Source organism: Carcharodon carcharias, chromosome 5 (genome assembly GCF_017639515.1).
Source record: "Carcharodon carcharias isolate sCarCar2 chromosome 5, sCarCar2.pri, whole genome shotgun sequence".
In the NCBI taxonomy this organism is placed as follows: Eukaryota; Metazoa; Chordata; class Chondrichthyes; order Lamniformes; family Lamnidae; genus Carcharodon; species Carcharodon carcharias.
The window spans coordinates 160681864-160696710 of NC_054471.1; the positions used below are offsets into that span (position 1 = coordinate 160681864).

The following is a 14847-nucleotide window of genomic DNA, read 5'->3' on the forward strand; positions in this document are numbered from 1 at the left end:
ACTTGTGCCTTGTAGATGGTGAACAGATATCGGGGAGTCAGGAGGTGAATTCCTTGCTGCAGGATTCCTAGCTTCTGACCTGCTCTTGTAGGCACAGTATTTATATGGCTAGTCCAGTTCAGTTTCTGGTCAATGGTAACCCCCAGGATATTGATACTGGGGGATTCAGCGATGGTAATGTCATTGAATGTCAAGGGGCGATGGAGATGGTCATTGCCTGACACCTGTGTGGCACAAATGTTACTTGCCACTTGTCAGCCCAAGCCTAGATATTGTCCAGGTCTTGCTGCATTGGACATGGACTACTTCAGTAACTGAGGAGTCGTGAATGGTGCTGAACATTGTGCAATCACCAGCAAACATCCCCACTTCTATGACACACCTATGACTGCGGGAAGGTCATTGATGAAGCAGCTGAAGATGGTTGGGTCTAGGACACTACCCTGAGGAACTCCTGCAGTGATGTCCTGGAGCTGAGATGATTGACCTCCAACAACCACAACCACCTTTCTTTGCGCTAGGTATGACTCCAACCAGTGGAGAGTTTTCCCCTCAATTCCCATTGACTCCAGTTTTGCTAGGGCTCCTTGATGCCACACTCAGTCAAATGCAGCCTTGATGTCAAGGGCAGTCATTCTCACCTCAGCTTGGGAGTTCAGCTCTTTTGACCATGTTTGCCTTGTTCTTCTCCCACCCTATCAGCTCCCCTGACCCTGGTATTCATCCCTAACAGTGCCAAGTGAAAACCCTTCACCACCTCTCCCCAGCCTGCGATTCCAACATTCCATGACCTGTTCCTGATGGGACTGTAATTGATTTCCCAGTGTTAATCCCAGGATAACAAGAAACTGAAGCAAGTCCCTTATCTTGCTCATAAGAAGCTGGCTTGTGAATTCTGATTGGCTGACCCTGTTAAAGGGGCACTCAAATAAAAGCTGCTGGAAATGCAGGGCAGAGCGTTAATGAGGACAAGGTCCAACATGGCTGTGAGGCATCTTATTACAATAACCCACTGACCATAATAGTTTATTGAACCTAATTTCTGGGAGTGGGGATAGGGTTATAACACTGTGGACCCTATTCTATGCTGGGAGTGGAGAATGGGTTATAACACTGTCGAGCCCATTCTATATTGGGAGTGGAGATAGGGTTAAAACACTATGGACCCCATTCTATGCTGGGAGTGGAGATAGGGCTTCTTCAACAGCACCTTCCAAATCTGCAGTCTCCACCACTCAGAAGGACAAGGGCAGCAGATACATGGGAACACCGCCACTTGGATGTTCCCCTCCAAGTCACTCACCATCCTGACTTGGAAATATATCGCCATTCCTTCACTATCACTGGGCCAAAATCCTGGAACTCCCTCCCTAACAGCACTGTGGGTGTACCTACACCATATGGACTGCAGCAGTTCAAGAAGGCAGCTCACCACCACCTTCTCAAAGGCAACTAGGTATGGGCAATAAATGCTGGCCTAGCCAGCGACACCCACATCCCATGAGGGAATTAAAAATAAATTCCAAAGTACTTTATTGACTGTAAACCACTTTGGGATGTCCTGAAGTTGTGACAGGCTCTATATAAATGCAAGTCTTTCTTCCTTTGATACTTGGAGAGGGCTATGACACCAGTCAGTGCAGGATTGTGTTACTTGCAGCTTACATATCAGGGTACACCCACCCACATTGTCCAATAGCTGTTTCCATGACAGTGTAACCCCGTGTTACACAATTGTACTCACTTGTGATAAAAATGGCTATTTGGGCCTTTCACCATGTCCATAAGATCCTCGCCAAACCTTTTGATGGAGACAGATATGATAATACCCGATGTGAATTGTTAAGCTGTTTACTTTACAACAAGTGAATAAACTGAGCCATATTGATGCTGGGATACAATCCGCACACATATCTCCGCATAATATAAAAATAACAAAGGCGCAACATTTCCCACATCATTTGGTTTGACTTCAACAAAGTGACACCTGATGACCCTCTCCTGCATGCTCCTTCCGAGTCTGGAGAAAGCTTATCCTCTGTTTAAAGGTCTGACTAATTGCTTGTGCCTGTCTACCTCTATCATCCTTCTTTGCTTTGTGTTCACATTCCCATCCCTGGAGAGGGGTTCCCTTCATTCAGTATGTACACCAAGCTCCCTCAAACCTGCCTACACTCCAAACCCTTCCCGCTCAATGGGGAATGGCAACTCCCTGGAAACGTCTCATTCACTAAGCAAAACACAAACAAAATTCCAAAAGCGAAATACTGCAGATGCTGGAAATCTGAAATGAAAACAGAAAAGATGTTTTTGAAGGTCCAGCGACCTGAAACATTGACTGTCTCCACAGATGCTGCCTGACCTGCTGAGAATTTCCAGAAGTTTTGTTTTTATTTCAAACAAAATTAATTTGCTTATAATTAAAATGGACAAGAGAATTTTCAGCTGACTGAGATGTTGCTAAAGTGGGGTTTCTGTTTTTAAAGCAATTATTAAATGGTTGTCATGCACATTTTGGCTTGAGGTAACTCTGCTGGAATGGCACCAATAAAAAGACCTTTGCCTTAAAACCCATGACCCTGCCATCTTTCTTTGACCTCCAGTCCTTGAATCAAGCTGGTATCATCCTCTTACCTCATATGGAACTGAAACTCTCCAGCCTCCTGAAATTGCCCTTTTACACATCGGGTGAGTAGTTGTGAATGGGAGCCAGCAGCCGGGGCTTGGTTAAGCCAGTTGCTGGGCAAAGCTGACCTCGCCAAGCCCACTGCGAATGGGTTTGACACAGCCAGTGAGGTTCACAAGGTAGCTGCTGTTAGTTGAGCCGAGGTTCATGTTTTGGAATTGGAGGGTGTGAGGGAGCTGCGGGAGATCACGTTGAGCTGTCTGGAGATCGAGCAAGGGACTGCACCTACTATGGCCATCCATACCCACAGCCAAAATGGTCTCAGAATTGAGGCCCCTGCCCCAACCTGGCTTTGTTGACATCGGCTGGCAAGCTGTGGGCAGCCAAACAGGTGCCACGACACAGCTTGCAAGATTAGGTTCTTCTGATGCCCTGGTCTCCAGCAAGTTTCGGATTGGGCGGGGAGAGGAGGTGGCGATCATGGAGAGGTGGTGGACAGGTTCACAGGCCAATGGCGACTCAGATTATTCCTGCTCCCTTTGAGTCCCACAGAAATAATCCAACACTTAACATAGCCTCTTCAGTTCTATTGCCTGTGAAACTGGGCAGAGTGAGAGTGGTGCAGGTTCCCACTGACTCCGGACTAAAATGGCAACCAGGACCCTATTTATCATGGTGCTTTGGTTACCATGTTAACAGGAGCCTGAGTCAGGCAGACATTTGGGACACCCGATGGTGGGTCCCTTTCAAAATGGTGTTGGTCACATTGTCAGTGTAAACCAGGCATTAAGACTACTGGTCTCCATTTTGAGTTTGTTAACATGAGTCAACAGCATTCAAAATGGACCCCACTATTAAGGACTGCTTTAACACTATTGATCAAAAATACATGTTTTTTGTGCATGTGTTTGTCTTTCACTTCACATGAGGTAGAAATACTTCCATATAGACAAAGTTAAATTGCCAAACTACAGCGAGGGTCCTTGCAATTCACTTTAGCTTAAAAAGACACAAATATTCATATACACTAAAAATGATAGCTATGGAGTCCAGCCAAGCACTTCTGTTTTGTTCATAGTATGTGTCACATTATTTCCCCTGTTAAACATTCCTTGACTTATTTTTTAAATAATTTAAAAAGCAAAAAAGTCTTATTCAAAGGTGAATCCCACACCACAAGATCTCAACTCTATTGTTAGCGACTGATGGGGGATGGTCTTTGTGTGCACGGCTGGCTTCATTCAATGGCCGAACAAGTAGACAGGTACTAAAAGCGATCAAAAAAACCAAGCTAATGTAATGCTGGCCTTGATCTGAAATGGGATTGGATTAGAAAGGGGTGAAAGTTGAGCTTCAGTTGTGTAGAGACCCCCACCTGGTGTACCTCTTTCAGTTCTGGGCACTGCAATCAAGCAAAGATATATTGACCTTGGAGGGTGTGCAGCACTGATTTGACATGATGATATTGGGGCTAAAAGGGTTAAATTATGGGGACAGGTTGCAAAGACTAGGTCTGTATGCCTCCTTTGGTTTAGAAGATTGAGGGAGGTGTTTTTAAATTTTAGAAGGGCTTGTTAGAGTGAGATAAACTGTTTCTTCTAATGGGGGAGTGCAGAACAAGGGGTGTAACCTTAAAATTAGAGCGAGGACATTCTGGGGGTGAAGTCAGGAAGCACTTCTTCACACAATGGGTAATGGAAACCTGGAACTCTCTTCCCTCAAAAAGTCATAGATGCTGGGAATCAAGTGGAGCTTTCAAGACTGAGATCTATAGATTTTTGTAATGTGAGGGTATTAAGGGATACGGAGCTAAGGTAAATTAAATGGAGTGGAGTTGTGTTACAGATCTTCCACGTTGCACCACTGATCAGCCCAGAGTGGCCGAAGGGCTTACTCTTGTTCCTATTGAGGTGCAGACCTAATAGGAACAGCCATAGGCTAAGTGCAGCCTGGAGTTGTTATCCTCTGGAGAAGGAACTGGACTCTTTCTCCCCCTCCCTCAATAAGAATCAACAAATGTTTTAATTAATGATTATTTTCCCAAATCAATAATAATTACTTCTTCCTTTAATGGGGAAAGAATTTCCCCTAGGTTAACCTCATCCGCCAGTATAACTACAAAGTCCTGAGAGAAAATGGTGCAAATGGTTGTGTTTAGCCATATCTTCAAGTGGCAGGAATTCTATGCAACTATCCCATTGCCTTCCTGAAAACATATTTTCTAGTCCATGATTATACCAGAAACACATTTTCTTTCCTCTGCTTATTTTCCAACACTCCCTATTCCAATTTGCTTTGCTTCATATTGTTTTTTTTATGGCTGGTAAACTGCTTTAGAACCTATGCTAATTACATGCAAATTTACTCCATGGCGACACAAGGTTTGGCCAATCATGTCTTGGAATGGGGTACGCCTGGAGCCAAAGTTATCGGTTAATGGGACCCTCTGCAAACTGATAGGCAACTGGGCTTGTGGCAAAAGGCTTGTTAAGTTTCTGCTGCTCTCTGGCGATGGGTACAGAATCTGTGACCGAGGGAAATGAGAGCTGCTCCTGGTCCAGAATGCTTTGCTCATCCTCCGGCTTGTCTTTCTTCAAGTAGAAGATCCTTTTAAACTCTTTGAGTTTCTGCAGCTCACAGAAGGTTTCCAGGACAACAAGCACAGCAGTGAGCCCAATCATGAGGTAGACTAGTGAGAGAGAGAGAGAGAGAGAGAGAGAGACATATTAGTTATTTTTAGATATGATTAAGTACAGATGATTTAAACGTGACTGGAATGGAATCGTTCATTTGTGAGAACTTTTTTCTCAAAAACACTATTTCATTTGTGATCTGCGATACGGGCAGGCCAGAGACTGTGATGCCTGGCTGTCATCTCTTGACCTCTCAGGATCTGTCCACCATCTACAAGGCACAAGGCAGGAGTGTGATGGAATACTCCCCACTTGCCTGGATGAGTACAGCTTCAAGAAGCTTGACACTGCCCAAGACAGAGTGTCTGCTTGATCAGCACTCATGCCATTAGACTCTATGTCATTACCTAGAATGGACAGCACAGAAACAGCCCATTCAGCCCAACTGAACTGTCGAGTCTTATGCTCTACATGAGCCTCCAGTCACTCTAATTCACCTAACCCTATCAGCACAGTCTTCTGTTCCTTTCTCCTACTAATGTTTATCTAGCTCCCTTTAAACGCATCTCTGCTATTTGCTTCAGTCGCTTTAGATGATAGCAGAACAAAGCAGCCACTTGATCAGCACCCCATCCACCACCTTCAACTCCCACTTCCAACACCACTGACACACAGTAGCAGCAGTGTGTACCATCTACAAGATGCACTGCAGCAACTCACTAAGGCTCCTTCAACAGCACCTTCCAAACCCACGACCACTACCATCTAGAAGGACAAGGGCAGCAGATAGATGGGAACACCATCACCTAGAAGTTCCCCTCCAAGTCACTCACCATCCTGACTTGGAAATATATTGCCATTCCTTTAGTGTCGCTGGGTCAAAATCCTGGGACTCCCTCTCTAACAGCATTGTGGGTGTACCTACACCACATGGACTGCAGCTGTTCATGAAGGCAGCTCACCACCACCTTCTCAATGGGCAATAAATTAGGACTTGCTGGCGACACTCGCCACAAGAACTAACATTCGAAACAATTACTACAGCAGCTATATCATTATGAATTTCTAATGCGGATATCTATAAGCTCTAGCATTGAGGAACCCTGTTCCCCCATTATCTATTAAGGATTGAATGACTAAGCATTTATACATCAATCAGTTGATCAGAGAGAGCCAGTATGGAATTGTAAAGTGTAAGTCATGTCTAACTAATCTGGTTGGATCATTTGAGGAGTTAACTAATGTGCTAGATAAGAGACTGTCTATGGATGCCATTATGGACTTCCAGAAAGCATTCAATAAGGTTCCACATGAAAGACTATTAACAAAAATGAGAGTGGGTGGAATTGGAGGCAACCTCTTGGCTTGGATAGGGAATTGGTTAAGATCTAGGAGACAGAGAGTATGGAAATTAGATATATAGTTATTTGGAAGCATGGGAATAGTAATGTCCTCCAGGGATTTGTACTGGGGCGTCAGCTTTTCACTATATTTGTAAATGATTTGGATGAATGAACAGAGAGCCTATTATCCAAGTTTGCTGGTGACAATATGTTGGATGGCTTGGCAAGTTGTGCAAATGGGAGCAGAAAGTTGCACAGGGAAATAGAGTGGACAAAGTTGTGGTAGATGGAGTTCAATATGTGAAAGTTTGAGGTCATTCAAATTAGACCTAAGAAAGAGAAATCCGAGTATCTTCTAAATGGTGAGAAGCTAAGAGTTATGGAAGAACAGATGAATATAGGGATCCAAGTACAGAAATCAGTAAAAGCTAGCAGACAGATATATGAAATAACCATAAAGCTAATGGAATGTTGGCTTTTATCTCAGAGGGCTGGGATACAAACAGCTGGATGTTTGTTAAAGCTCTACAGAGCTCTGGTTAGACCCCAGCCAGTGTACTGCTTTCAGCTCCAGTCACTGCACCTCAGGAAGAATATATTGGCCTCAAAGAGAGTGCAGCGCAGATTCTCCAGAATGATACTGGGGCTACAAGGGTTAAAATTACAAAGACTGGTTGCATAGACTCGGATGGTATTGCCCTGAGTATAGAAGATTCCAACTGAAGCGTTTAAGATGATTAAAGGATTTGATAGGGTCGATAGAGAGAAAATATTTCCTTTGTTGGGATGGTGTCCAGAACAAGGGCCATATCCTTAAAGTTAGAGCTACACAGTTGGGGGTGATGTCAGGAAGCACTTCTTCACACAAAGTGTAGTGGAAATCTGGAACTCTCCCCCAGAAACCTGTTGAGGTCAGGGATCAAGTGAACATTTCAAAATTAATATTTGAAACAGAGTTTAGTTGGGTAAAAGTATTAAGGGATACAGAACGAAGGCTGGTAAATGAAATGAAGGTACAGATCAAACATGATCTAATTGAAAAGCGGAAGCGAATCAAGGGGCTGAATGGCCTCCTCTTGTTACTATGTAATACTATGGGAGTGTAATGCATCTCAATTTGAGTGATCACCTGCAACTTGCAATTCAAATTGGGCTTATTTTCCTTTCTCTGCCTGTTCTGTCCTGATCCTCCAGGGAGATGTGTATATGCAGTCTCAGACTCTGCTTATTTGTTCAGTGACAGAACTCTTTAAACTCATTCTTTCATTCCTTAAAAGCTTCAGCCCTGGGACTATAGAACACCTCTTCATTATCCCTTATAATGTTTCCTTTTGCTGACGTTCTCGCACGCTCCTTCCTTGGTTTTCCAATCTCCCTTTTTTGGTAACTGTTCATTATGGGTCAGGAGGCATTGGGTAAAGCGCCACATAATTGACTTGGTAACAAAATGAAATCCTGAGAAATCAGTGTGGAACTGACAAAGGGACAGAAAACAGAATAGTGATGAATGGTTGGGCTCCACAGGGGCTGGTGTGAGGGCCTCTACTCTTCATAATAAATCACCTGGACCTAGATAGACAGGGCATAATCTCAAAGTGTGCAGATGACACAAAACTTAGAAATGCAGTAACGTGTGAGGAGAACAGTGACAGACTTCAGGAGGACAAAGACAGGCTGGCAGAATTGGTGGACCCGAGACAGAAAAAATTTTATGCAGCGAAGTGTGAAGCGATGCATTTTGGTAGGAAGAACCAGGAAACAGAGGGTATATTTCTAAAGAAAGGAGCAAGAGCATAAGGACCTGGGGTTATGAGAAGGTAGCAGAGCAGGTTGGGACAGCCGTTAAAAATGCTCACAGGTTCCAGCTCTGCAAACCCAACATTTAAAAATGGCTGCCGGGGCGTTGGGTTTTCAGTCCGGGGTGCGCTGGGCTGGATTAGAAGCCGGTGGGGGTTGGGAGGTGGGGGAGTCGGTTCAGGACGATCTGAAGAGGATGCTGGGTGGAGGGACTGCCTCTGGGATGTGGCACTGTGTCCAAAGTTTGAAAATAAAAGATAAAAACATGAAACATCCCTCCAGCCTTAATTCCTCCTCACACCCCAAACACTCCCCATGCCCTACCCATGCCAACTCATGCCCCCCATGCACACCACCATGGCCCTTTATAGCCCTATGCCAATCCATGTGCCCCCACCCCCCCACCCCCATCCAACCTTTCCACATACACCTACCATGTCAAATATAACAACAGGCATTGGAAATCACATCAGAGTCTATAACCATTTGGAGCTGTCAATCAAACAGAGAAATGGAAGGCACCCTCCTATGATAATGAATGGTTGTGCAATCACTCATGCAGCACTAGTCCAGTAATGGAAAACCTGGTTGCTTGTGTCAACAGACAGAGTGAAACAACAAGCGATCGCTTTTTTAACACTCCAGACAGTTCTTCAAAGGTATAAAGGACAGGCGTTATAAATGCCTTGAAAGCTTAACAGCTCCCTTTGAAAGTTCCCATTGACGTGCTTGTTGGCAGGTGCTTCTGACAGTTTGACAGTTGATTTTGACAGGCCTGTTGACAGTTCTAATGTCCTTCTGGAAGGGCAGCAGTGCCACAGTACTGACCCTGACAGTGCAGCACTCTCTCAGTACTAACCCTCTGACAGTGCAGCACTCTCTCAGTACTGACCCTCTGAGAGTGCAGCAATCTCTCATCACTGACCCTCTGACAGTGCAGCACTCTCTCAGTACTGACCCTCTGAGAGTGCAGCAATCTCTCATCACTGACCCTCTGACAGTGCAGCACTATCTCAGCACTGACCCTCTGACAGTGCAGCACTCCCTCAGTACAGACCCTCTGACAGAGCAGCACTCCCTCAGTACTGACCCACTGACAGTGCAGCACTCCCTCAGTACAGACCCTCTGACAGTGCAGCACTCCCTCAGTACTGACCCTCTGACAGTACAGTACTCCCTCAGTACTGACCCCCTGACAGTACAGTACTCCCTCAGTATGGCTCTGAAGTTGCAGCACTCCCTGAGTACCAAACCTCTGACAGTACAGCCATCTCTCAGTATTGACCCTCCTATAGGGCAGCAATCCCTCAGTGTAACACTCTGACAGTGTAGCACTCCCTGATTACTGATCCTCTGACATTGCAGCACTCTCTCAGTATTGACCCTCTGACAGTGCAGCACTCCCTCAGTACTGACCCTCTGACAATGCAGCGCTCTCTCAGTACTGACCCTCTGACAGTGCAGCAATCCCTCAGTATTGACACTCTGACAGTGCAGCACTCCCTCAGTACAGACCCACTGACAGTGCAGCACTCCCTCAGTACAGACTCACTGACAGTGCAGCACTCCCTCAGTACTGACCCTCTGACAGTGCAGCACTCTCTCAGTACTGACCATCCGACAGTGCAACATTCTCTCAGTACTGACCCTCTGACAGTGCAGAACTCCCTGATTACTGATCCTCTGACACTGCAGCACCACCTCTGTACTGAACCTCTGACAGTGCAGCGTTCCCTCAGTACTGGCCCTCCATCAGTGCAATGCCCCCTCAGTACTGACCCTCTGACAGTGCAGCACTGCCTCAGCTCCGACCCTCTGACAGTGCAGCACTCTCTCAGTACTGCCCCTCCAATAGTACAGTGCTCCCTCAAAACTGATCCTGTAAGAGTGCAGCGCACCCTCAGTACTGACCTTCCGACAATGCTGCACACCCTCAGTACTGACCTTCTGGCAGCACAAACTCCCTCAGTAAAGACCGCCTGATAGTGCAGCACTCTCTCAGTACTGACGCGCCAGCAGTGCAGCATTCCCTCAGTACAGATCATCTGATAGTGCAGCACTACCTCAGTACTGTCCCTCTTAGAGTGCAGCACCCCCACAGGACTGACCCTCTAACAGTGCAGCACTGCTTCAGTACCGACCCCCTGGTAGTACAGTACACTCACGGTACTGACACTCCGACAGTGCAGTGCTCCCTCAATATTGATCCTCTGATAATGCAGAACTCTCTCAGTACTGACCCTCTGACAGTGCAGCACTGCCTCAGTACTGACCCTCCAATAGAGCAGTAATCCCTCAGTAACTGACCCTTAGACAGTGCATTGCTCCCTCAGTATGGACCCTCCAGCAGTGCAACGCTCCCTCAGTATTGATCCTCTGACTGTGCAGCCCTCCCTCATCACTGACTCTCTGACAGGGCAGCGCTCCCTCAGGACTGTCCCTCTGAGAATGCAGCACTCCCTCAGTACTGACCCTCTGACAGTGCAGCACTCCCTCAGTACAGACCTTCTGACAGTGTAACACTCCCTCAGTATGGCTCTGAAGTTGCAGCACTCCCCTAGTACCGACCGTCAGACAGTACAGCCATCCCTCAGTACTGATCCTTTGACAGTGCAGCAATCCTTCAGTGCAGACACTCTGACACTGCAGCACTCCCTCAGTACTGAACCTCTGACATTGCAGCACTTCCTCAGTGCTGATCCTCCGACAGTGCAGTACCCTCTCAGTACTGACCCTCTCACAGTGCTGCACTCTCTCAGTACTGACTCTCTGACAATGCAGCACTCTCTCAGTACTGACCCTCTCACAGTGCTGCACTCTCTCAGTACCGACTCTCTGACAGTGCAGCACTCTCTCAGTACTGACCCTCTGACAGGGCAGCATCCCCTCAGGACTGATCCTCTGACAGTGCAGCACTGCTTCAGTACCGACCCCTTGATATTACAGCACACTCTCAGTACTGTCCCTCGAACAGTGCAGCAATCCCTCATTACTGATCCTCTGACAGTGCAGCACTCCCTCAGCACCGACCAGCTGACAGTGCAGCACTCTCTTAGTACTGACCCTCTGACAGTGCACCACTACCTCAATACAGGCCCTCTGACAGTGCAGCACTCCCTCAATATGGCTCTGAAGTTGCAGCGCTCCCCTAGTACTGACCGTCTGACAGTACAGCCATCCCTGATTACTGATCCTCTGACACTGCAGCATTCCCTCAGTACTCAACCTCTGACAGTGCTGCACTCCCTCAGTACTGATCCTCTGACAGGGCAGCATCCCCTCAGGACTGATCCTCTGACAGTGCAGCACTGCTTCAGTACCGACCCCTTGATATTACAGCACACTCTCAGTACTGTCCCTCGAACAGTGCAGCAATCCCTCATTACTGATCCTCTGACAGTGCAGCACTCCCTCAGCACTGACCAGCTGACAGTGCTGCACTCCCTCAGTACTGATCCTCTGACAGTGCAGTGCTCCTTCTGTATCGACCCTCTGAGAGTGCATCACTCCCTCATTACTGACCCTCTCACAGTGCAGCACTCTCTCAGTATTGCCCCTCCAACAGTACAGTGCTCCCTCAAAACTGACTCTGTGAGAGTGCAGCGCTCCCTCAGTACAGACCCTCCAGCAGTGCAGCACTTCCTCAGTACTGGCCCTCCAGCAGTGCAGCGCTCCCTCAGTACTGGGTCTCCAGCAGTGTAGCGCTCCCTCAGTACAGACCCTCCAGCAGTGCAGCACTCCCTCAGTACTGGCCCTCCAGCAGTGCAGCGCTCCCTCAGTACTGGCCCTCCAGCAGTGCAGCGCTCCCTCCGTACAGACCCTCCAGCAGTGCAGCGCTCCCTCAGTACTGGCCCTCCAGCAGTGCACACTCTCAGTACTAAGCCCACAAAAGTGCAGCACTCCCTCAGTACTGACCGTCTGAAAATGCAGCACACACTGTACTGACCCTCCAACAGTGCAGCGCTCCCACAGTACTGATCCTCTGATAATGGAGTACTCTCTCAATACTGACCCTCAGACAGTGCAGCACTCCCTCATTACCGACCCCCTGATTATACAGCACGCTGTCAGTACTGATCCCTCAGAAGTGCAGCACTCTTTCAGTACTGGCCCTCCAAAAGTGCAGTGCTCCCTCACTAATGACCCTCCAACAGTGCAGCAATCCCTCAGTACTGGCCCTCTGACAGAACAGTCCTCACTCAGTATTCACTCTCTCACAGTGCAGCTCTCCCTCTATTGATTCTGGAACAGTGCAACACTCCCTCATTACTGATCCTCTAACAGCGCAACACTCCCTCAGCACCAACCATCTCTTAGTACAAACACTCTGACAATGTAGCGCTGCCTCAGTACTGACCCTCTGACAGTGAATCACTCCCTCAGAACTGACCCTCCCATAGTGCAGCAATCCCTCAGTACTGACCCTCTGACAGTGCAATACTCCCTCAGTACTGACCCTCTGAAAGTGCAATACTCCCTCAGGATCAACCCTCTGACCGAACAGCCCTCGCTCAGTATCCACCATCTCACAGTGCAGCACTCCATCATTACCGATCCTCTGACAGTACTGATTCTCCAGAAGTGCAGCACTCCGTCAGTACTGACCCTCTGACAATGCAGCACTCCCTCAGTACTGATCTTCTGACTGTGCAGCACTCCCTCAGTACTGACCCCCTGAGTGGAGCACTCTCTCAGTACCGACCCCCCTACAGCGCAGCGCTCCCATAATACTGATCCTCTGACAGTTCAGCACCCGCTCAGTACTGACCTTCTGACAGTGCAGCACCTTCCCAGTACTGACCCTCTGACAGTGTAGTGTTCCTCTGCCTATGTATTTCTCCCTCATAGCTGACTCTTCAATGGTGTGGTGCTGCCATGTTACCGCACTGACAATGTCATTGTAGATATTGTACTCAAGTCCCTCCAGTGGCACCTGGACCCACAATGTGGGTCTGACCCCACTGTGAGAGTTTGTCCCAGTGAGGCTAGACCAACTCCCACCTTCCTCAATTCTCATTGCCGGAGCTGATCACATCACCTCTTGCCCTCCACTACTAAATTCAAAACCGCCACTCATACTGACCAGTTATTCCAACCTTGTACAGCTCCCGGAACTGCTGATGCTGAACCTCGCCGGGAACGTAATCTCCCAGCCCGATAGTGCTGAGGGAGATGAAGCAAAAGTATATGGATTCCAGAAAGTTCCAGTCCGTTTCCAGGTCGGAGAATATAGCCGCCGGGATGAAGAAGAAGCAGGAGGTGATGAGCAGCCCCAGCAGCAAGGCGTGGATCAGGGCGACACTCTGTTTGGGGTAGCCCCAGCGAGCGTGGATGTACTGGACTGGCCTCCTGGTCACGTGTACCATGAGACGCTGCACCACGGAGGTGAGGAAGAGCAGCGTGAAGGGAATCCCGATAAGTGAGTAGATCATGCAGAAGGCCTTCCCGCCATCAGAGAGAGGGACCGTGTGACCATAACCTGCAACACAAGAACATTTTGTCACTATAAACATGGCCAAACGACTGACGGGCATACAACAAAGAGGGGGACAGGAGATCGGGAGGGACAAGCGGGGCCACACTGCAAAGAAATTCTGCATCTTCTACTTGTGTCACTGACGATCCACTTTAACGGGGGCTACACAATCTCCCCCACTCCCCTCCCCCCTCCACCTCCCCATGCACGCCCGAGGTGTTGGGCACGATTTCCAAAGCCCGCTATCACCCCTTACCCCTTGCATTTAAATCAGGCAAAGATCGACCCGCCCTCACGTGTTGACACATCCTATCTCCATAAGGCCTCACGCTTGCCTTTATAGGACAGAACCGACTGTGGCACTGTGAACTGACCGGGGGTGTCCAAACAACCTGAGCAGCTCGACCCCATCCCCATCCCAATCCTCTGCACCACACCCCTTCCCTCCGCCCCACCACCTCACACGTAGCCCCACCACCTCATACATCCCCCCCACCACCTCACACATCCCCCCCACCACCTCACACATCCCCCCCACCACCTCACACATCTCCCCACCACCTCACACATCCCCCCCACCACCTCACACATCCGCCCCACCACCTCACACATCCCCCCCACCACCTCACACATCCCCCCCACCACCTCACACGTTCCCCCACCACCTCACACGTACCCCCACCACCTCATACATCCCCCCCACCACCTCACACATGCCACACTGCAAAGAAATTCTGCATCTTCTACTTGTGTCACTGACGATCCACTTTAACGGGGGCTACACAATCTCCCCCACTCCCCTCCCCCCTCCACCTCCCCATGCACGCCCGAGGTGTTGGGCACGATTTCCAAAGCCCACTATCACCCCTTACCCCTTGCATTTAAATCAGGCAGAGTTGCAGCGGGCTCAAAGATCGACCCGTCCTCACGTGTTGACACATCCTATCTCCATAAGGCCTCACGCTTGCCTTT

At 48.3% G+C, this 14847-nt stretch overlaps 1 protein-coding gene across 1 annotated transcript in view; it reads right to left on the reverse strand.

The window, feature by feature from the left end:
- Positions 1 to 1553: 1553 nt before the first annotated feature.
- The window catches only part of LOC121278107 (potassium channel subfamily K member 1-like), an 84491-nt gene continuing 71197 nt past the window's right edge, over positions 1554 to 14847 (reverse strand). The window contains exons 2-3 of the mRNA XM_041188181.1: positions 13483 to 13878; positions 1554 to 5315 (exon numbers count right to left, since the gene is read on the reverse strand). Of these exons, the coding sequence (XP_041044115.1) occupies positions 5053 to 5315; positions 13483 to 13878 (659 nt within the window). The 3' untranslated portion in view covers positions 1554 to 5052. The remainder of the gene's footprint in view (positions 5316 to 13482; positions 13879 to 14847) is intronic.